Below are 21,791 nucleotides of genomic sequence, written 5' to 3' on the forward strand. Positions count from 1 at the left end.
CCCATCATACGGGGGTTGTCTTGGGCTGGGTGCAGCTCACGGCAGCCTCCACCCTCGGGGGAGGGCAGCTGATTCTCTGTAGCAGATGCTGGTAGGGGTGCCTGCTGGTCCCGGACCTCAGGCCCCATGCAGGCCACTGCTGTCACTGTCTGTGCGGGGCGTCCGGGCCTGCCTTGCTCCCACCACAGCGCTCCAGGGACCAGTAGCAGAAAGCGTTCGGTGCTAGGTGCCACAGAGCCCGGGTCCGGGGGATGGCTGTGTAGCCGGCTTGCTGTGTGACTGCAGTGGAGCTCTGGCCCTCTCTGGGCCTCATTGTGCCTGCCTGTGAATTAACAGTGCGGCTGACCAGCTGATCTCTGGGGGGGCCTTTCATTGCCAGATCTCAGGTCTTTGTGATATTATCTGCTGGCTTTCCTTCACCCACCTCTGCCACCCTTGGCTAAGCCCCAACATTGCTCACCAGAATTTCTGGGACACTCTCCTCTCTGGCTTCCCACCCCACTGCAATTTCCACCCACCTGCTGCAATGACCTCAAAACGCGAATCAGATCCCGTCACTGCACTGGTTAAGACCACTCAGCCCCTGCCGTGGAACTTACCACCAAGCCCAAAGTCCTCACATCGCCAGAAAGCCCCGTGTGAGCTGATTCCGGCTCCCTCTCCTACTCCATATCCTGCCGCCGTCCCTGCCCCTCCGTTCAAGGCACACTGTCCTTCTTGCCACTCCTAGAACTCACCCAGCACGCTGCTGCCTCAGGGCCTTTGCACGTGCCGTTCCCACTGCCTGAACCATCCTGCCTTCTTCCGGGGTTTTACGTTCTGGCTCCTCATTGCTCAGGTCTCCAGGGGCCTCCCTGACCAACTCAGTCACTGTCAGTCACACCCCGTGTTGTATTTCCATCAGCACCCCTTTCTTCCTCTGAAATTATCTGGTTCTGGAGTTAAGTGTCTGACGCCCTCCCCAAGAAGTCCTCCCCCGAGGGAAGAGGCTGTGTCTGCTTTCTTCTCTGCTGCTTTCTTGAACGTTGAGTGAATGAATGTCTATAAGGTCTGGGTGCCAGTCCCAGCTCAGGTGCAAGGAGCCCTGTGACCTTGGGCAAGTCGCCTCCCCACTCTGAGCCTGTTTCCTTGTCTATCAACTGGGGCTAAAGATCCCCCGTGAGCCTCACAGCCTTCTGGGAGGACCTGTGGAGACGGCAGCGGTTCCCGCGACACTGCCCTGGCGCTGCCCTCACACAGGACTAAGGGACCGCGGGGTCACCGGGGCGCCGGGAGCTGGGTTTGCTGATTTTCTTGGGCACGCAGGAACACGGCACCAGGGGGCGCCCGAGGCTCTCCCGGTCCTGGGGGTGAGCGAGATGGAGGCCTGAGCGGCGCCTGAGGAATGCGGCCGGCTCACAGGGCTGTGCTCTTTGCTGACGTTTGGGTGTGAAAAGTCTCCTTTCTTTCATGAAATAACGGTGGTTATAGGTGGTGGCTTCAAAAAAGCGTCCCCACTTGCCCAGGTCTGGCCACCCTAGGTGGGTCCCCAAAAGGTTTGGGGGAAATTTGAGGTCCTTGAAATCCTAAAAACTACTCCGTTGGGTTGGTGGGACCAGGGGTTAGGATCTGGGGACCGAGGAAGAGGCTGCCGGGAAGGGTGACCACTACTCCCATCCCAACACACACACACGTGTCCACACAAGCAAGTGCAGATACACACACGTGCACAGCCACCCCGACACAGACACAGGCACACACAGACGTACGTACATGCAAACACGTGCACAGAGATACAAGCACACACAAACACACGTGCACACACAGACACGAGCACACACACATGTGCAAACACAGACACGAGCCATGCAAACACACACATACTCACACACACTCGCAGAGAAAAGAAGTCCCGGGAACATCTAGAACAATTCCCGTGTCTGGCACTGAAGGAAACGGACGCCTATAAGTCTCTCCCGCATCTCTGGCTCTACCACGGGGATGGCTTCTCAGCCCCTCGAGTTTCCTGGGGCGGAGGCCACGCGGCCAGCCATCGAGGGAGGAAAGTGTCGTGTGTCCGGATTTATTTAGACACATGCTCAGCCCCGGTCCTCTGTGGATTTGCGTGCGCTCACTTAAAAAAAGAATGGTTTCCATAAAAGGATGTTTGGTCATCACCTAATTTTTAATACAATATTTATATACAAAAACCCCATTTCAAACTACTGACTGTACAAGAGAAAAGAGAAGCATCAGATCGCATGATTTTAGCAAATAATGAAAATCTATGACACCTCTGGGCTTCAGTCACAGTTGGCAGCTTATGGGAAAGTCAACATCACACCAGCCACGTGTCTGAGACACACACGTTGAAGTCGTCTTCCCTCCCTTCGGTGACACATTTTTTATGTTTCCCTTGTGCTTGAGAAATTTCAGAGAATTGGTTAGTAGAATTGCTGCAAATTTAGATGACTCATATCATCTATGAGACTTGTCTTTACAAGCTTTTAAAATAATAATTGTCCAACAGTACATTCCTGTAAGTAAAAATATAGAGAAGTGTTACCAAAATAGAAGCCTTTATTAATAAAAATCTTTGGTAGTAACAGTATTTTAAATTCCTCTCAATGATATTTGGTTAACTAAGAAAATAAACTCCTTCTACCTTTGAGCTACAGAAAAAACCCCTCAAATCCACCATAGAATTGATTTACAAAAAACCCCAATAAATATCCTAAGGCTGTAAGTGTCCCCCCGGGATGCTTTAAGACTTCTTGAAACCCTTACACCATCTCTAGAAATGCCTCCGAGGTAATCTGTCACTGCCTGTTTTCCTGTCAACCGGGTTTGTCCCACAAGGGGGACGAACAATTCTGAGGTCAGCTCGTGGTGGTTGGGGGTGTGTGGCTGACAGTGGGGGCCCCAAAGGTGCGGGTCGCCTGCCTACTCAGGGCCACCTGCACCCCTCTTGTTCTCCAAGAGTAAATTCTAAGCTCCCAGGCCCCCTGAGTGGACGGGGCCAGGGCACCTCTCTTTCTCACCAGAGCGTCTTGGTTTCTGAACCTAAGGAAGGAAGAGATGACAAGTCATCTCACTTTTCTGACCTACAGGCCGGTGACGCCTTTTGGAACCAGCATCAACATCATCTATTTCTCATCCGTTCCTCCGTCTCCCTCCAGTAACACACCAACTTTCGCTCAACGCCTTGGAATACCATCCTGCATCCCTCTTGAGGCATCAGGAGGATTACAGAAGATTTCCAGAAGCCTCTGCTCACCTTCCACCGCACAGGAGACCCAAGGTCTCCGAGAATTGCTTCTGCAAAGCGCCTGCATGCGCTGCGTGTTACCACCCCTCCCAGCGATCATTTTGATTAACCTTGAATGCTAAAGATAAAAAAATTCCCTGCGTAACGGTTTTGTGCAAAAACAAGGAAAAATAAAACACAGAAGGAAAGACAGAAAAATGTTGTCCTATCAGAATGTGGTCTTCCACGTGTGCAGCAAACACAGGAGCCACTGGGCCTGCTGGAGGCGGGAAGCCGCCCGCCCGGGGGGAGGGTGCCCGTCGCTGGGGGCGCTGGGGGCAGCTACAGGGCGCCCCCAGGGTATTCGGGGCTGTCCGGGCAGGCTTTGGGGTTGTGGTTGTTGCACGGCTCATCTTTCTTCCGGTCCTTCTCCATCCACGTGTCCAGCAGCTGCTGTTTGCCCTGCTCTTCCCGCATGAACAGCTCCACCATGAGCACCTTCTCCTTGTGGATCTGCTGGCTGATGTCTTTGGGGATATCCGGGATGACCCAGTCCACGAAATCGCTCATGAACATGACCAGGTTCTGCAAGGAGAGTCAGTGCGTGGGGGCGGGAACGAGGCCCCGGGAAATGCCCCCCACCTCTACCTGCCCCCCACCTGGCCGCGCCTCACCCCATCACTCCCCACCCCTGTGACCTCAGGCACATCCTCGGAGCTCCCCAGCCCTCGGTCTCCTGGAAGGTATCAACGAGGCAGGAGACCAGCGGCCGGCCCGCCGGAAATGTTGGCTGACTTTCTTGAAAGAATCTGAGCTGGGTAAATAGGAAAAGCCTCGGAAGGATTCTGAATCCCTTGGCTGGGAGGCTGGAGAAATGATCCGCTTGGTCACGCAGCACCAAATATAACAAGTGTTAAGGCTTTAAGGAAAATAGTTAAACTAGAAATCGCACAAAAATGGATGGAAATTGAACTGTCTGATGATTCTGCAGGCCCTTCTGCAGTGCAGGGCCTCCCAGACCACCCGGAACGTTTGCCCCCTCGCTGGAGAGATTTCTGGTGCACAGAATGCAAATGAGTGGGCTTTTACAGAAACACTGAAACCTCTTTGTTATTTTAGACCTCGTCCAGGGACCACTTGTCAGCACGTCCGGCTGAGGGAGTCACCTTGTCGTGGATGGTGCTGGTGCCCACCAGACCACCTTTCCTGGTTGGCGCTCCCAGCCCCCAGCTGTGGCCGGTGTTGGCTGCTAACGCTCACGGCTGCCCCCTCTCCAGGGAACCGCCCCCTCCTGTCTCCCTCTTCCCAGGCCTGCACAGCCGACAGCCAACGACCAGCCAACATGGGCTAACCAGAGGGGCTCTTGTGCCTCACAGTGGGCCTGTGTGTGGTGGGATTCATGCTCTGGAGCTCCGGGTGGGATCAGGTAAGGCTGTCTCCAGCCAGGACCCCTCCCTGCCGGGCTCCCTCCCCTCTCCGGGGGCTTCCCTCAATGACCCACTTGCACAGAATCCTTGTCTCAGGCTCTGCCTCTGGGAACCTGGCCCCAGACACTTGTTCCAACTGCAGAGTGTCATGGAAAGCTACATGTGCTCCCCCACCTCCAGGACCTCAGCCTCTGTGTGCACCAGCCGGCCCCCTGTTGGGGGTCCTGTCCACTGGGAATTGCTCTGGCCTCAGAATTAGCCCTGTCTCCTCCCCAGAGATTGGGCCGGGTGGGGCTGGGTCCCCTGGCTGCTGGCTGGGGGCTGCCCTCCTTTCTACTGGCCCTGTCCACTGGGAAGACGTGCTCTGTGCCCAGAACAGAGACGAGGGGGTCGCCCTTCCTCCATGTCTCCACGCACAGTAAACTAAAGCTGCCTTCGCTGAATGAGTCCAAATGCTGCCATCAGTGCTGGCCTGGCCCCTCCCTCTGCCTTCCTTTTGCCCATGAGGTTCTCCTGGGACCTGTCATGGCACAGGGCGTTGGGGGTCCTCCTTGGAGGTCCCTCCTGGGGTCTTCCTCAGTGCCCCGATTCTCAAACCTGGAACCTGACAGGCCCCGCACCTGGAAGACGATGACGAACGCCAGCCGTGCCGCCAGGACGGCCCAGAAGTCCTTGGAGATGTCGTACTTGTGTTCCGACCATGGGGGCTCGCGGTAATCCTTGTACCTGCAAAAGAGGGCCGGGAGTCGAGGGCAGGTCTCCGAGGGGAGCTTGGGGCTCTCGTGAGAAAGTGTCAGGACGGCCCGAGCCGGACCCCACGCCGCCTCCGGGCGGGCAGCCCTCCCTGGGGCAGACGCCTCGGCCCAGCCCGCTCACACGGCCAGGGAGTCTCCATCCACGTTGGAGGGGGTGGCCGGGACCCACCGTGGGCTGGGCAGGGCCCGAGGGGCTCCGTGGCAAAGGCAGACACCAGGAAGGCCCAGCTGGGGGTCCACAGAGGTGGGCTCTGGGACCATCCGGTCCAGGGGCCCCAGGGGAGCCCTTTTTCCAAAGAGAAATCCCACCTGAGACCCCAGGAGGTCACGCAACGCCAGCGGGGCCTCCCTGGTTGCAGTGGGCGGGGTTCCCTAAGCCTGGACCCCCTAACATGAACCCAACCCCCATCGTGCACAAAACTCCAGGCTGCGTTCCACGAAACACAGTTGGAAAACCACCTCTCCAGTCTCTCCCTCTTTTTGGGGAAACTATTGGGAAAAAAACAGACCTCTTATCAAAGTCGCTGGTGTAGGTGTGGTCGGGGCCCTCGGGGCAACTGTCCCCAGGGCCGCCCTGCCCCAGGGGCCTGCGCCCTGGGGGCCTCCTCGCCTCTCCTCCAGCTGCGGCCTCTCGGCTGCTCCCTCCTTATCTCTACAGGACACCGGTCCACCTGCTCCCGAGTTATCACCTGGAGACACGCCTGTGGGCTTCCTGCTCGGAGAGACAAGCTCCCTCACCCCATCCCCCAGGTCCCGCCACTGGCCCTAGTTCTGTGGAGCCTACGGTCTGTCCACCACCCCGCCAGCAGGAGTGACGGGCGCCTCCCGTGCTCAGGTCGCCCGTCCTCTTCCTCGTTCTCCAGAGGCCCAGAAATGCCCAGTCTGGGGGGCAGAGTGGGGACGAGAATCGGGGTCCTATCTCCGCCTAGGCCCCCGACTGCTCCCCGAATCTCGGGGGGCAACACGTCCACTGGGACTTGGTGTTATTGGGGCTGCCCCCGAGCTACGTGCTATGTGTTGGAAAAGCTCCCCACAGTCGTCAGAAAAAGCCCGCGGCAGGGGCGGGTTCCAGGTGCTGGGCCGCAGGTGGGCCCCTGCTGGTCACTGAAAAGCCAAGGTCCGGTTGGGAGACCAGGAGAGGAGGCGCCTGGCCCTGTGCGCCAGACCCAGAACCAGCGACCGCCTTGCTGTGTGTCCCTGGACCATCACTGGGCCTCTCTGGGCCTCAGTCTGGCTTCTCTCACGTAGCCACAGCACAAGCATTTATTAAGCAGCTACTGTATGCCAGGTTCCATTTTGGGGGTGAGGAGTAGCAGGAAACACGACAAACAGGGCCCCTCACCCCCAGAGCTTTACGTCTGGAGGGAGCTGGATGGGAGTCTCTGAGGACCCTTTCAGCACTAAGCTGCCAACCCCAGAGATAGGACTGGGCTCGAACACACACTCTGGTGCCAGCTGCTGAGCAATGCAGAAGTTGCATAACTCGCTCTCCGACGGGAACGGGCAGCCCCTGTTCTCCCAGCATCAGAAGCCACATATGCTTGTTCCTCTATCCTTCTGTGCTCAAGGCCAGCCACACCGGGATACTGGGAAATGTGTTTGGGTCACCTGGAAAACTCCTATGCATCCCTCAAAACCCACGTGTAGACCTGTCCAGACACCACCACCCACCACCTGCGCTGACCTCTATCAGAAGTGATCTTATTTTTCCCCTTGCTTAGCTCTTGTACTCAGCCTGCCAGCTCCCCGGGAGGATAATGATGCCCTCTCTGGGGGTGGCTGGGAGCATTAAATGAGGCACTGCTCATTTTAGCACAGGAATAAACGGTACCAGCAGCGATTGCAGCCTCTCCCACAGCCACCGCCCCGGGCTGGGCTGAGTGCTGCTCCTCCCGCCAACTCCTCCGGGAGGCGGCTTGACGTGGGCGCGGCTGGCGGAGCTGTGAGCTCGCAGCACCTGTGGCGCATCGTCACGGCCAAGGGCGGGGGAGGGCCTGGCTAACCCCGAATCCCGGGGAGCAGAGGGGTCTGCCTGCGGTCTTCTGTCTCCACGGGGGTAAAGGCAACAAGACACTTAAAAACGGGTCTTTGCCGTGTCTCCGTGGCCTCTGCCCACGTGGCCAGGATACCCTGACTGATGGCTGGACGGGGGGGCTGCTTCCTTAGCCAGCGCCTGCGACTTGATGTCCTGTGTCCCTCCCGAAAACCGGGGCTCACCCTATAAACATCGACACTGACATTTCGGAGGGAATTTCTAATAAAATGACCGTGTAACCTCCTGCCTCCTTTTTCTTAATCATTCTTCCTCTAAAATCCACTTTTAGTTAAATAAGTCAAGCTCGAGTGTGTTCCTGGTGTGGAATGTCCGAACAACGCGTTGGTGCTGCCCGACCAGCGGGGAGCCTGGACCCGAGGCTCGGGGGTGGCCTGCCCGCCCAGCGCCGCCGCACGAGCCCGCGGGAGGGCGGGAGGAAGGACTCTCAGCCCCGCCCTGGACGTCCAGCTCCGTGTCCTCCCCGAGGTGACCACGCGGAGGGCTCGGGCAGATCATTCCGGCCTTTCCCGGGATGTACACGCCCACATATGTGCGCACAGGACCGTGTGGGCGGGTGGGATTCTGGAAACCGTGTCGTGTTCCGAGTCTGGCTGCGTCACTTGCCCTCCCCATGGCAGACCTGGCTCCACCGAGTCCCCGAGGAGGTGCTGCCCCCCGACCCGGAACACGCAGGGCAGCGTGTAACTGTTCTTCCGTCACTTGGGGCCCACCGTGTTCTGAGTCTCAGCCGGGCTGGGCACAGTTCAGACTGTCACGGGCGCTCAGCAGGCTGCCATCACACCGTCTCTCGACGCTGCTTCTCGGCAGTCAGCCTCCTTTCAAAGCCAGTGGTCAGTCATACAATGGTCCTCCGTGTCCTGAGCCTGGATGCCACGCCCCTGCTGGCCCCTTCAGTGTCATCGCCACCACACTTGCCTCTACTCTTCATGCCCCAGGAAGATGGAAGGGGCTGCGGGTACCACCCACAGACACCCCGAGTCTCGCCTCTCTGCTTCTGCCCCCGACACCCCTCCCCCTGGAACGCCCCCCACTGCCTCCACCCTTCACCTGGGCTTCCGGCTACTGTCACCCCTTTAAAATGACCTGTTTAGGCTTCTGTCGTCCCCCTGCATCGAGGACTCTGGATGCAGGGACCAGACCACCCACTCCCGAGTCCCGAGCCCCCAACTCCGGCTGGCACGTGGAAGATGCCCAGGGAATGGCCAGGCCTGGCTCTGCCTCGCTCCCCTGTCCTGTCCTCGCCTCCGTCTTTCCTGGGGGCTCCCTGCAGGCCCTGAATGTCTGGCCAGCTGATGGGACCCTGCAGCTTTGACCATCTCAGATATCTGTTGCTTCTGCCTGCCCAGCATCCATCACCCCTTCTTCGAGTCACAGCACCCCAGTTTTCCTTGGGACCCCCCTCAATTCTCTGACCATGACCCAACACCGTGGCACACGACTCAGGCCGAGGCCCCCCACCCTCGGCAACAGCGACTGGTTCAGGGATGGCCCTGTGGCCCAACGCAGGCCGGTGAGACTCAATCCTGGGACTTTTGCTGATTATTGGGAAACAGAAATTCTTCCCACTGGGACTGCTGAGCAGAGAGGAGGTCAAGAGCAGCTACTGAGGGATCCTTTCTGCCTGCCAGCAAACAATGCCAACGTGGAGGAGTGCAAAGTTGGGAGGCAGTGCCAGAGTGCGGCTGGATGGCAAACTGTAGCTCCCGGATCCAGCTGTGCCTGAAGCTATCATGGACTTCTTAGTTAAAGGAACTAATAAATCACCTCCTACTCCCACCCCAGGAGTCTTTTCTTTCTTTCTTTCTTTCTTTTTTTTTGTGAGGAAGATCAGCCCTGTGCTAACATCTGCCAATCCTCCTCTTTTTTTTTGCTGAGGAAGACTGGCCCTGGGCTAACATCTGCACCCATCTTCCTCCACTTTATATGGGACGCCGCCACAGCATGGCTTGCCAAGCAGCGCGTTGGTGCACACCCGGGATCCGAATCGGCGAACCCTGGGCCACCGCAGCGGAGCGCACGCACTTAACCACTTGCGCCACCGGGCCGGCCCCCGGGAGTCTTTTCTCTCCTGGAAGCGAGACTGAGCTGTTCTGTCTTGGCCCTGAAAGAATCCTGGCTTGAACCGGAGTTTTCCCAGAAACCCAACAGATGTGGCTCTTCAAAGACAGGAGCCGAGAGTGGTACCTGCAGATCTGCACCTCGTAGCCCAGCTCCAGGGGGTCGTTGGGGGCCGTGCCGTTCTGGAAGTCGCTGACGTTGAAGGAGGAGAGGGTGTGGTTGACGAAGCCGTGCATGGTCCCGTTCTCGCTGTACATGTAGAGGTACACCAGGCGAGGGATGAAGTCAGACGTGAAGGAGATCACGAAGGCCTGGGACAGGGAACAAGGGGTGAGCGTGGACCCCCAGCCGGGCAAGGGAGGGGGACATGCCCCAAATGAGCCACTGGGGCCTGGCCATGTGACACTGTGCCCACAAGCTGGCAAACATGACCACATGGCCTCAGCATGTCGACTGAACAAACGAAGGGTTGGGGGCACTTATGACAGCCCCTCTGGCAGCCGGAGGAGAGGGCCTGGGGGCTGGGAGCAGGATGTCCCTGACGGGAAGGCATGGGGACGAATGCTGGCTGTGTGGCCTTGGGCAAGTCACCTAACCTCTCTGTGCCTCCACTTTCTTTTTGTGGAACAGGGATAACAAGGCCCACTTTACGTGCCTCGCAGACTGTTAAGTTCTGACCCAGCTCATCCTATTCCAGAGCCGTCCGTGGGGGCAGTGTGGTGTGATGCCAGTATCAGAGCAGGGACCAGGAGCCCGACGGCCTGGGGTGAAGTCCAGCTCTGCCTCTTTCTGGCTGTGTGATCGCAGGCAAGTTGCCTGACCTCTCTGTGTCTCGGTTGTCTCACATGTAACAACTCTGCCTTTGAGGGCTATGTGTGCACTAGTGGGTGGGTGCATGCAAAGAGCTCAGAAGGGCCTGGAACATTCTAGATGCTCTATAAATGTCAGCTGCCGTTATTATTATTGTTGCTGTTGGTCATTCCCACGAGACGTCGGGCTGATTCCCAGCTCCTCACAAAACCCTGTGCTCCAGAGGGGCTGCACTCTGTGTTTCCAGCACCCTCCTTCCTCAATCAAAACACACCCTCCTGCCTCAGAGCTCTGCGTGCGCACCCAGGTCGGGGCAAGGAGCCGTTGCTGTCCCGTGCGCGTGCTCTGCCCACGGCCTCCCTTTGACAAGGGTTTCAGAGCCTCAGCCCAGGGCAGTGGGTAGCCAGCAGGTCTGCCGCCAGCAGGGAAAGCTGGGTCCGAGGGCTCAGAGGTCCTTTCTCCTGGCTGAGCATCACTTCCTGTGCTGTGGGGACCGAGTCCCAGGGCCTCGCTATGACCCTGACCCAGCATCCCGGCCGTGCAGGCCCCATGACTGACGGTCTGCTCTGGAGGAGCCACCTGCCCGGCCCCCATCACCCCACGTGCGAGGGGCCAGCTTCTGGGGGCTCCGGCTCGGCCAGCGGGTGGAGGGGAGAGGGTCACAGGGCAGTGGCATTGCGGACGCTCCGAGGTTCCTGGGGTTCACAAGCCCAGGACGCAGCCTTGGGCTCTGAAAAGGTGTGGGGGACCAGCAGAGAGAGCTGGGGGATGCAGGCCCCAGCAGACTCAGGTGGACCTGGACCGGAGGCCACCAGGGAGACTGAGGGCTGGTCCCCTGTGACCGAGGGGCCGTGACGCTCCCAGCCTGCAGGCCCGGTGGTAGGAGAGGCCGGGAGGGGTGGCACCGTGTGTCAGGACAGGACTCGAGATGCTGGAGAGGACGGCCACAGGAGAGCACTGTGCTCAGCATGCAACGCGTGTGCGTGTTCGTGTGCATGTGTGTGTGAGGTTTCTCCCCTTCTCTCCATGTTTCAGCATGTCCCCAATCTTTAAAGAGCAGGCATGCATTTTAGATAAAAGGGAAAAACTATTTAAAACAGAGCAGAATGATTGCCAACGAGGAATCTCTCTCTCTGTCTCGGTCTCACTCCCTCCCTGTCTCTGTCTCTTTCTCTCTCTCACACATTCTCAGGACTCTGGGGACAGAGGGGACTTAGGGGTCAAGGCGGGCATGGTGGAGAATTTTGCTCAAGCTTGCAGAAAAAGGTCGAGGGGAATTTGTCATTCCCACCTCGAGCTCGCCCCACCCCCTTGATACCTCCATGGGGCTCTTCTAAAGAGGAGGCGCTCCGCCAGCCTGGGGCTTCACCAGGCTGGAGGCCGAGACCCCACCCAGCTCCCCAGGAAGGGGCGCCGCCCTGGACAGCTCAGCCAGGGCATCCACGTCACTTACGTTGATAATGACGGCCAGCTTCCCGACGCCTCTGAGGATGTTGTACCAGATTCCTGAGGGAGGAGAGAAGCATAGTTTGGAGCCCCCCTGCACCTGGCTCTCAGTGACTCCCCCAGCAGGCTGGCGGGGGCTGGTTTGGTCCTGTCTGGGGCGCAGTCAGAGCTGGGGGAGCCTGGCTGACGACAGAGCCCGGGGCTTGTGCCCGCTCCTCAGCTGTTTGTAAGCAAATTGCAGCTTCTAAGAGGTGCTTAAAAACAGCTGCTCCCTAAGTGCCTCTGAACCATCTCCCACGAACTTGTTTATTCTACTAATTGGCTGAGACGAAGCCTTTCTAGAGAGACAAAGATTCGGTTTAAGAGCCCACGTGGCGGTCACTGGAGACCGAACCCCCGAGGTTTGGCGTCCTGGCACTCGCCCGGAGCTCTGGCGCCAGGATAACTCTGTAGGGACAGGCCAGAGGTGGGGCCGGGTCACAGCAAATCCAGGGCCTCTGGTGAGGCCGGGTCACGACCTGGGTGTAATGACCTGACAGCAGTGCGGCACACACCGTGTCCCGTCTGGCCGTCTCCTTGTTTCTGTCAGCCCGAGGCGCAGCTTGCCCCCCATCACACGAGGACCGCCACTCCGCAACCCGAGAAATGCGCGTTCCCCCACTGGTCCCCCAGCAGAGACGAAGACTGGCAGAGCCCGTGAAGGACGCGCCTTATGTGGGGGGTGTGGGGGTCCAGAGTGGGCCCTCCTTGTTAGGGCCTCGATGCTGCGACCCCTGGAAAGGGGCCTGGCGCCCCCTGCCCGGCCCTCACCCCCACCCTAACCTCGCCTATGGGGGCAGACACACATCACGTGTGGAGTTGGGGGGACTCTGTCCGGGCGCTCTCTCCCCCTCCCTGCACCAGATCCCAGATGGGCGACAACAGCACTTCTCAGAAAGGGCGGGAGAGGACGAGGGCCGGACACTACTGTCGTTAGGGACGCATGTGGCAGCTGGGGTTTTTCTACCCAGGGCAGAGACCCCACAACACCAGGGACAGCCACACATGGGGGGGTCTCCCCTAGCAGCGGGCGCCATGGGGCCCTCCTAGGCCCCTTTTGGGGTGCACGCTGGTGAACTGCAAAGACAATGGGAGTTCAGGCCCATATGACCCAGGAGCTGGAAACCGCAGGCTCCGACGCAGCCCCGAAGTCAACGGGGGACGTGTCCAGATCTGTCGCTCCCAAGCCCCTGCCAGTGACCATTCCGGGACAGCCAGCACAGGGCACCTTTCTGCTGGGCCGAGTGGTAAGTAAGGATGGCCTCCCCGCCTCCCTGCCTCCCGCTGCCGTGCGGGCCACGACCTAAGCCGAGATGGGAAGTTATCGTGGTTCTGTCTGGTCTTCCCCACTGGAGCAATTAACTTTCCTGCTGGAAGCCGTGGCCGGGGCAGTCACGTGGGCTCTGCACGCCCTGGGGGTACTAGGTCCACCCCAACCTATCCGCCTCCCCTGAATGAAGAAAGCATATGGGGGTGCAAGTGAGTGGGAGACAGCACGAGTGGGGGTAACGCATCTGACAGTCGGCGTTCATGCACTTCCTGCCCGGCTGCTCACGCCTGGTGTCGCGGGGGCTGGGAGCCCTTCTGTAGACTCCAAGCTCCCGGGGGAGGCTGTGAACTGCATGTCCTTGCATCTCTGCTGGGCCTAGCCCCGTGTCTGGCACACAACGCTTGGCGCTGCTGGGTAAATGTTTGCTGAGTGACTGCATGAGCGTAGAAAGCCTTTCCAACCAGACTCTTTGCACCAGAGCAGAGGTTGCAAAATGGTGGCCTGCGGGCCATATCCAGACGCACTGGTGTTTCGTGAGGTTTGCCTGCTACTTAAAAAGTCTTGATTGATGTTTACAAATCAGGATGATGCATTTTTAAAAACCGTGACTTGCCGCTTCTGAGTGAGCCTCAGCTCCGGTCGACAGCGGGCTGGCATGTCTCCATGACGATGGCTGGCGGTGGCTGACGATGGTGACCCCTTCTGCCGGGCCGTGCAGGCAGCTCTGCTCTCTGCACCGAGGGAACTGCCTTCACCCGCTTAGAGAAACATTTATCAAACCCAGATCCCTACTAGAGTGGGGAGACAGAAAATTCAAGGAAAACGAGAACAAGCACATTGCTCTGCGGCCGTGAGAGCATTCCTCGTGCCTATCGTTCACTGGTTCAGACAGCCCGCCTGGCCCTGGGGACTCTGAGTTTGAGACCTCTGATTTGGGGTGCTGGGGTGCGAGTGAGCCCTGGCAAGTTGAAGTCTCCAGGCAGAAGGCTCCCTCGGGAGGCGGGATCTGAGCTCAGCAAGAGGAAACAGTCTCGGTCGGCCCAGGTGACCAGCCCAATGGGCCGAGAGGGCCCAACGGGAACGGGAGTGACAAGGCTGGGCCGGGACGGGATGGGCCGATGACAGCCTCAAAGCCGGGAACCGAGCCTGTCTAACAGGTTCTGCGATGTCTTTATGTCCGGGCGGGCGGATGGTCCGGTGTGAGCCCCAAATGGAACCACGGGGATGTGTTCACAAAATGCAAAACCAGGACTCGGGATCCTGCCCGTGGGATCCGCCTCTCTCGGAGCCTTGACCCTCTCTCTGAGTGATCTGGGCGCCGGCTGCAGTGACAATCACCGCTCTGGTGATGTCTCAGCGCAAGGGGTTGGTGTTCTTTGGGAAAAATCTCCGGGCTGCCTTTATGAAAATCTCACAGTGGGGAGCCGCCTTCTTTAAGGCACCTCCACCGTTCCAGGGGACACTGAGCCCCGTTTCCAAGAACACGATAGGGAGGCATTTAGTCATGCCTGCCCACACACAGGCCCAGGAGCTGAACCAGGCAGAGGCTTCTCACCCGGAGGCTCTGAGCTTGGGGGCAGGGAGCAGGTTACTCTGGCGTCAACGCTCAGGGCTGGGAGGCTGGAACCGCTTCTGGTTCCGAACGCAGGGGCCTGGATCCCCACAGTGACTCGCCACGCCTCCCTCTCCGCGGCCAGGCAGGGCGACTGAGGCGCCTGCACCTTGTGGCAGAGCTTCCCCAGCCAGCCCCGGCGCCGTGGGTACAGGTCATGGGGGCCACTGGGGCCCTCTGGCCCCTCAGGCCGTGCACGGATCACAGGAGGAATACAAAAGCCTCTTTAGGAAAAGGTTACAGTGAGGGAGCCCATAAACAAACCGGCAAAAGGAGGAAAGATTACGCCTTCAGCCAACCAGGCAGGAACCAGGAAGCCAGGAGCTGATCCGTAAGAACTGGGAAAAAACGACCGTGAGCAAAACGCCTGGAGATATGGGTCCCAGCGTTGCTTGTGGCGGGAAAGACAAGGGCCGGAGGTGGCCGTGGCGCTCCGCTTCCCCCGGGTGGGTTTGCAGGTTTCAGGATGCCGCCGTGGGGACATCCTACGACCAGGCTTTGCCAAGCAGAGGATGCCAAAACAAACACATACCCGCGGAGGACTCGCCTGGGGCCTCCAGGCACCTGAGAATCGGGCCTTTGTCAGGAACGGGCCATGGGGAGCTCACGCTCTTGTCTTTCCTGCCCTGGGCACAGGGCCCCAGAATTCCCAAGGGTGTCCCAGGAGCGCCTGGCAAGCCGCCCCGGCTGCCCTGGCGAGGCCCTGGCGTGCAGTGTGAGCTTTGCCACGCAAACCCTCTCCTCCTGGAGGGGCGCGGGGAGCGCGTGGCCCACACCTCGAGGGGCCGAGGGCCTGAGGTCTCCAGTTCCAGCTCAGCTCTGTTAACCAGAGGGCCTCAGTCTCCCCATTTGGAAAGTGGGACCGAGGATGTGCCAGAGCATCCTCAGGAGGCTCCTGGGAGGACTCGACGGCTGAAAGTCCCAGGAAAAGTCCAGTGCGGACCCAGCTCTCCGGGTCGTCCTCAGAGCTCGGCCTGCTCTGCTTTCGCGAACCCCAGGGGGAGCCTCACCTTTATCTCGAGGGGGATCTGCAAATACTGCCTGTGGCCCCAAGCCAGCCCACGGCCTGGCCTGCGTGTGGACGGCCCAGAGCTAAGAACGGCTTTTTACATTTTTAAGCATGACATGAAAAAAGTGTGAGAAACAGCCTTTCGGCAAGAACGGCTGCTCTGAGACTCGAGGACATGGCTGAAGACTAAACGTTTACACTCAGCCCCTCACGGAAACCGTGTGCTGAACTCTGACCTGGCGCATCAGCAAGCCCACTGTCACCATTGATCCCCCGGCACACATGCGGGGCTGCAGTGAACCGGAAGCCCTGATGAGGGCCCTACGTTTTTGCAACATTATGTTTGGGCGACAAGAGCCCAACCTGAGGATGTCCTGTCACCCTGGTGTGCCATCTTTATTTTGTACAACGGCAAATTACATCCCTAACATGTGATTCAGCCTTTGTTTATTCCAAGAACTCCCACCTCTGTGTTCTAACTAAAACTGTGTTCAATAGGAGATGAATATGTTTTCGTAATCTTCCATCTCACGTCAAGATGAAGTCCCAATAAAGACTTTTCTGTTTTCACTCTGAAAACTGGGTCCCAGTTTGAGCTGATGCCCTTTAAGATAAGATGGGCATCATACTTGCCAGTGAGGGCCGGATCTGGTCGAGGCGTGTGTGGGCCTCTGAGCCCTGCCCGCGTGGTCTCCCCACATCTCTTACCACTCCCGGACAGACGGTCACCCACATCTGCTTAAATGCCCCTGGCGACAAGGAGCTCACCACCCCACAAAGAAGTCTCCTCCATTTTTGACACCGATGGCTGTTAGAAAGTTAATCATTTTTTTTTTTTTTTGTGAGGAAGATCAGCCCTGAGCTAACATCCGATGCCAATCCTCCTCTTTTTTGCTGAGGAAGACTGGCCCTGGGCTAACATCCATGCCTATCTTCCTCCACTTTATATGAGACGCCACCACAGCATGGCCTGACAAGCGGTGCGTCAGTGCACGCCCGGGATCCGAACCCGCAAACCCCGGGCCGCTGAAGCAGAGCCCACCACTTAACCACTGCGGCGGCCCCTAGAAAGTTAATCCTTACGCTGACACTAAATGTACCACCCCCCAGCCCCTCCTCCACATGGATGAGGAAGCCCTAGTGACACGAGGTAAAGAAGCCCGGCTGCTCTCGGCCCTGACCCCTATGGCAATGCTCGTCCTTCATCGGTGGAAGGGGCTCCCTCCTTCCTTCCTTCCTTCCTGATGAAGGTTACACGATTCAATGACACACCGTGCAGGAAGGCACTTGCTAAGCAGCTGATATAGCCTCCCCCTTGGTCCAGCTCTGTGCTCAGGGGCCACACGAACGTCCAGGGCGGGAAGCGGGTTTCGAGGACCGTCCAAGAGGAAATGACCTCCCAGACCTCCTAGAGCAGCCGACGGCCGAGATCCTCAGATGCCCGAGACGCCGCCTCTGTCCCAAATGTTCTCTGCGGCCGATACATCTCAGGAGTTATGGGTCGCGGTGGGGGGTAACTGAGCCCGGAGGTCTCGCATCACCCCCACCCGAGCCTGAGTCTCACTCAGGAGAGGTGCAGCAACGAGCCCGTGGGGACGCCGCACCGGACCCCACTTTGCCGGCTCTGCCTCTGGCTTCTGGGGAGCAGGAGCCCTCCCCGACACCCAGCACGTGCTCGGACCCGCCCCCGCGGGTCACTCACCGATGTCTTTGGCTCTGACGGCCACTGGCCTGCGGAGCTCGGTGACGAACTTTTTGGCGTCCAGGCGGATCTCGATGATGTTATTCAGCAGCGCGAACAGCGGGGCCAGGGGAAAGGAGGCGACAAACAGGGTGACAAAGCCAAACTGGATGACTGTGAAGAGAACGGTGGCCATGGTCAGCACGGGCCACGTCCCTTGTCCCACGACAGCGGGACCTCCACCCCGGCCCACCCACCCGCAAGCTGAGCCACCCTGGGTCTGGCAGGCGCCCTGCCTCCAACGTGCTCACCTGCATATGCATACGCAAGGCTCTCGGGGCACACCCACTGCGACCCTGGGTGACCCCGGTGACCTCGGGTGACCCACAGCTAGGAGAGGGCGGGGCGGGGCGGTGCAGGATTCTAAATTGTGCTCTGGAGCTCAGTGTTGACTCTTGAATAATGGGCATGGACTCACTTATCATACGTCTAATCTTAAAAAATCATCAATCATGGGAAGAAAGGCCCCATGAGCAGGGCGCCCAGCCCCGGCCCTCCTGTGTCTGGGCTGGGAAGGGCCCTAGTGCTGCCGTCAGCCAGAGGTTCCTGGGCCCTGGGGGCCTGTGACGAGCCCCCAGAGTCCCCTTCCGTCAGGCCTCGGGGAACCGGGCGGGGACCCACTGTCCCGGACAACCTCGCCCCTCTGCCTCACGCCCCTCGCCCTGGCTCACGACCCTCATCAACAGTCTGGCTGTGTGGCTTCTTCGGCCTCAGACGCTGTAGCTGGCTCCAGGCAGCTCCCGGGGCGGCGGGGGGGGTGGTCAGGGAAAGGTCGCTGAAAGGAACCGAGTTGGGGACGCTGCTTCAGGAACTGTATACAGCGGGCGCCCGTCCAAGGGCGCTCGGTGCCAGGCGGTAAACAAGGAAGCCGGCAGAATGTCACCCCGTGTCTGGCGGGCTGAGTGTGGCCATTGTTAGTGTGGCGGGTGGGGGCTCGGTGCCAGCCCTCGTCCGGGAACTGTGTTGCTGGCCCCGCTCGCCCCACCGGGGCTTCCATAGGATGCTTCTGTGGACGCTGGTCACCTCTGAGGCTCTGGAGGTGATGGAGGCCATCGGATGAGCTCGGCGTGTGGGCTCTGCGTGCAGGGGCTCAGGGGCTGCTGAGGCCCGAGGCCGTGGGTCCCCCACTCCCGAGAGATGCCGCCCCCTCTTGCCTGGACAGGCTGAGGAGGGGAGGGCAGCTGGGCCTTTGCTTCCAGTCTCCCGGCTCCTGTGCGCTCCAGGTGCCCAGCCGGAGTCTTCGTCCTCGAGGGGAAGACGGGCCGCGGGTATGGCGGATCGAAAGGCAGCGGGGCGCAGAAGTGCGTCCTGGACGCTGGCGTGCGGCGTCGGGCACGGGTGGGACACTCCCTGGGTGGGCAGCAGGAGCCTGCACCAGGAATCTATTTTCATCGAAGCCAAGAGGGACCCGGGACTCGGCCTCCAGCCACGAAATTCAAGTCTGGGGAAGTGACCGCCAGTCTCTCAGCCAATCCCAGGCTGCTTTGCCCGGCGTCCATCCTCCCATGGTGGGGTCGGGCGGCAGGCAGGGGAGGCCCTCCTCCGGACTCCGGACTCCGCTCTGAGTGTAAACAGCCAGGGAGGGAGCAGGCCCACGGGGGTTCATGGGGTCTGGGGAGCTGTCTGCCCATCCTGGTTCAGCTTGGATTTTATTCCAGGAGAAAATAGAGACTGCCATCCGAACACACACTGTTTCCTTTTTTTTAAAGTCTCAAGATTCTTTTCCTTGTGAGTCAGTCGAGTTCCTTGCACAACCGTCTGGGAAGCTGGGAGCCTCTTATTTTGACTGACTGGGCCACAGGAGTACAGGGAAGCGCTCGCGGGGCAATTAGACAGAAATGCTCACAGCAGCCCCAGGTCACGCTGCCCTTCCCCACCTCCCACCTCAGGGCAGCCCAGGGATGTGTTAAAAACGCAGAGTCCTGGGTCGCACCCCGCACGGACCAGGCATGGGGGCCCGGGAACCTGTATTTTAAATAGCTGTCCATGGTGGCCAGAGGGCGCTCTGCTCTGAGACCCTTCTCCATGAATCTTCCTGACCTCCTTCACTCATGCATTCATGCAGTGAACATGTATTGAGCACCCACTGTATATCTGGACCTGTTCTAGGTACAGGGGTATGGCAGTGAAGAGCAAAAAAACCCCAAAAAACAAAAAACGGAAGGTCCTGCTCTCACAGAGCTTCAATTCTACCGGGAGAGGCAGATGGAAAAGGGATGATGAGGACTCAAGGTGTCAGCTGGTGATGGGAAACATAAAGCTGAGGAGGGGCAGAGGGTCACAGCTGTGCAGGGGAGGGGCCGTCCCTTTCAAACACTGCAGTCAGGGAGATCCCTCTGGTCTCCCTGAGTGGGGACATTGAGAGCAGAGCCCTGGAGGAAGGGAGAGAGTGAGTCATGCAAGTAATAGGGGAGAGCATTCCAGGTGGGGCATAGCCTGTGCAAAGGCCGTGTGGCAGGCTTGAGCTCTGTGCATTTGGGTAACAGTGAGGAGGCCCGTGTGGCCAGAGCAGAGGGAGGAAGGGAGAGGTAGGAGGCGGGGTGGCTGCCGTGGAGGCCAAACCTGGCCTTTTCCCGTCTTTCCCTCGCCCCACCCCTGAGAGTTATGTGCCGCCTCTGGGCATCCTCCTGTCCAGGGACACGATTGCAGGTGACAAGCCTCAATCCCTGGGTGTCTACCGAGAGCCTGCTCTGTGCAAGGGGCCACAGCCAGCCCACAGGCGGCAAGCCGGCCTGCTTCCACCCTGCTGCCCCGGCTGCAGCCCTCTCGTCCCCGGGGACCGGGTTCCTTCCCGCTGCGGCCACTCACTCATCTCCATGTACTCGGGGGTGAGGCCCGCGAAGGGCTCCAGGGTGTAGTCCACCTCGTATCGCTGCTTCCTCTTCACGTACTCGTCGTGGTCCGCGGGGCTCCGGTGCCTCAGCCGCAGGTAGCGGATGAACTTCTTCATTTTCCTGAAGGAAACACGATGCCCCTCAGCCAGGGGTCCAGGAAGCAAGGTTTGGGGGCTGGGGCCCGGCACCTCCAAGCTGCATTTCTGATTCTCTGGGCCGTCGCGTGTCTCAAATCCCGAACTAACTTGTTTGCGATGACGTCTCCATCGGTGATGCCCTTTGTGCTTTCCCCCATGGGTGGGAGGCAAGTGTCACCCTAATGTTGGTGACATAAGGACACGGAGGCGCAGGGAGAGCAAACGGCCGCCTAAAATCCCAGGGAGGACCCCGCGGTGTCAGGGGTCTGGCCGTGCCCAAGCAGACTCGGGGGGCGGGGCGTGGATCATGGGAAATAGTCTACAATGTCCCTGACTCCGGAGGGCCAGCTGCCTTGCGGAGGGAAGGGGACGTGATCCTCAAAGGGCACAGGGTAAGGAAGCAAAGCCGACCACGGGGAGCCAGCACGTGGGTTTGGGGGCACCCATTGGTACCCCGCATCCTCAGCCCGCTGGGGAGCCGGGAGTCATCTCGACCTCCACCCTCTCCTCGTCCACCGTGGGGTGGCTACTGCCCCGTCTTCCCCTCCGTCCTCACCACCTCCCTGTTCCTGGCGCCCCCATCCTGGTCCAGCCTGCATCACTTGTCACCCAGACCCCCGTTAAGAGCCCCCAAGCGCCCAAGGCCCCAGTCCCCTCCACTCGGACCCGAGGCTGGAGGCTACTCACGGGATGCCGATCTCAAACAGGTTGTTCTGGATCAGCTGCTTGCCCAGCATGATGATGCTGAGCTGGATGCACAGCTCCATGAGGCAGCCCCCCGGGGCGCACTGCGGGACAGAGAGCAGGGGCATCAGACCCCGCCCCCGCCCCTCGCGGACACTGGGAGCCCCCAGTGCGGGCTGTGGGTTGAACTGCGGCCTCCATGTCCTGACCCCTGGAACCTCAGAAGGTGACCTTATTTGGAAATAGGGTCTTTGCAGACGTGACCAAGTTGACATGAGGTCACAGTGGAGTGGGGTGGGCCCTGATCCAGTGACTGGTGTCCTTATAAGAAGAGAAAATACACAAGCACACAGACGGGAGAAGGTCATGTGAAGACGGCGGCAGAGACCGCAGGGACGCGTCTACGAGCAGCCACCAGAAGCTGGGGGAGAGGCCTGGGAGAACCCCCTAGAACCTTTGGGGGCAGCGCACCCCACCTACTGACACCTCGATTTTGGACTTCTGGCCTCCAGAACCGTGAGATAACAAATTTCTACTGTTTTAAGCCACCCAGTCTGTGGTATTCTGTTACGGCGGCCCCAGGAAGCTAATACACCCGGCCTACAGGCTCGGAAAGGGGAGCACATTGCCAGGGAGTGGGCAGTGGTGGGACCGGATCTCAGGGCTCCTCTTCGTCCCCTGGGGCCT

General features: G+C 59.4%; 1 protein-coding gene across 1 annotated transcript in view; it reads right to left on the reverse strand.

The window, feature by feature from the left end:
• Window positions 1–2,143: 2,143 nt before the first annotated feature.
• The window catches only part of ANO1 (anoctamin 1), an 87,442-nt gene continuing 67,794 nt past the window's right edge, over window positions 2,144–21,791 (reverse strand). Inside the window, exons 20-26 of the mRNA XM_058526186.1 lie at window positions 21,108–21,208; window positions 20,258–20,403; window positions 17,411–17,563; window positions 11,786–11,838; window positions 9,649–9,833; window positions 5,274–5,379; window positions 2,144–3,811 (exon numbers count right to left, since the gene is read on the reverse strand). Of these exons, the coding sequence (XP_058382169.1) occupies window positions 3,569–3,811; window positions 5,274–5,379; window positions 9,649–9,833; window positions 11,786–11,838; window positions 17,411–17,563; window positions 20,258–20,403; window positions 21,108–21,208 (987 nt within the window). The 3' untranslated portion in view covers window positions 2,144–3,568. The remainder of the gene's footprint in view (window positions 3,812–5,273; window positions 5,380–9,648; window positions 9,834–11,785; window positions 11,839–17,410; window positions 17,564–20,257; window positions 20,404–21,107; window positions 21,209–21,791) is intronic.

This window comes from Diceros bicornis, chromosome 31 (assembly GCF_020826845.1).
Source record: "Diceros bicornis minor isolate mBicDic1 chromosome 31, mDicBic1.mat.cur, whole genome shotgun sequence".
Lineage (NCBI taxonomy): Eukaryota > Metazoa > Chordata > Mammalia > Perissodactyla > Rhinocerotidae > Diceros > Diceros bicornis.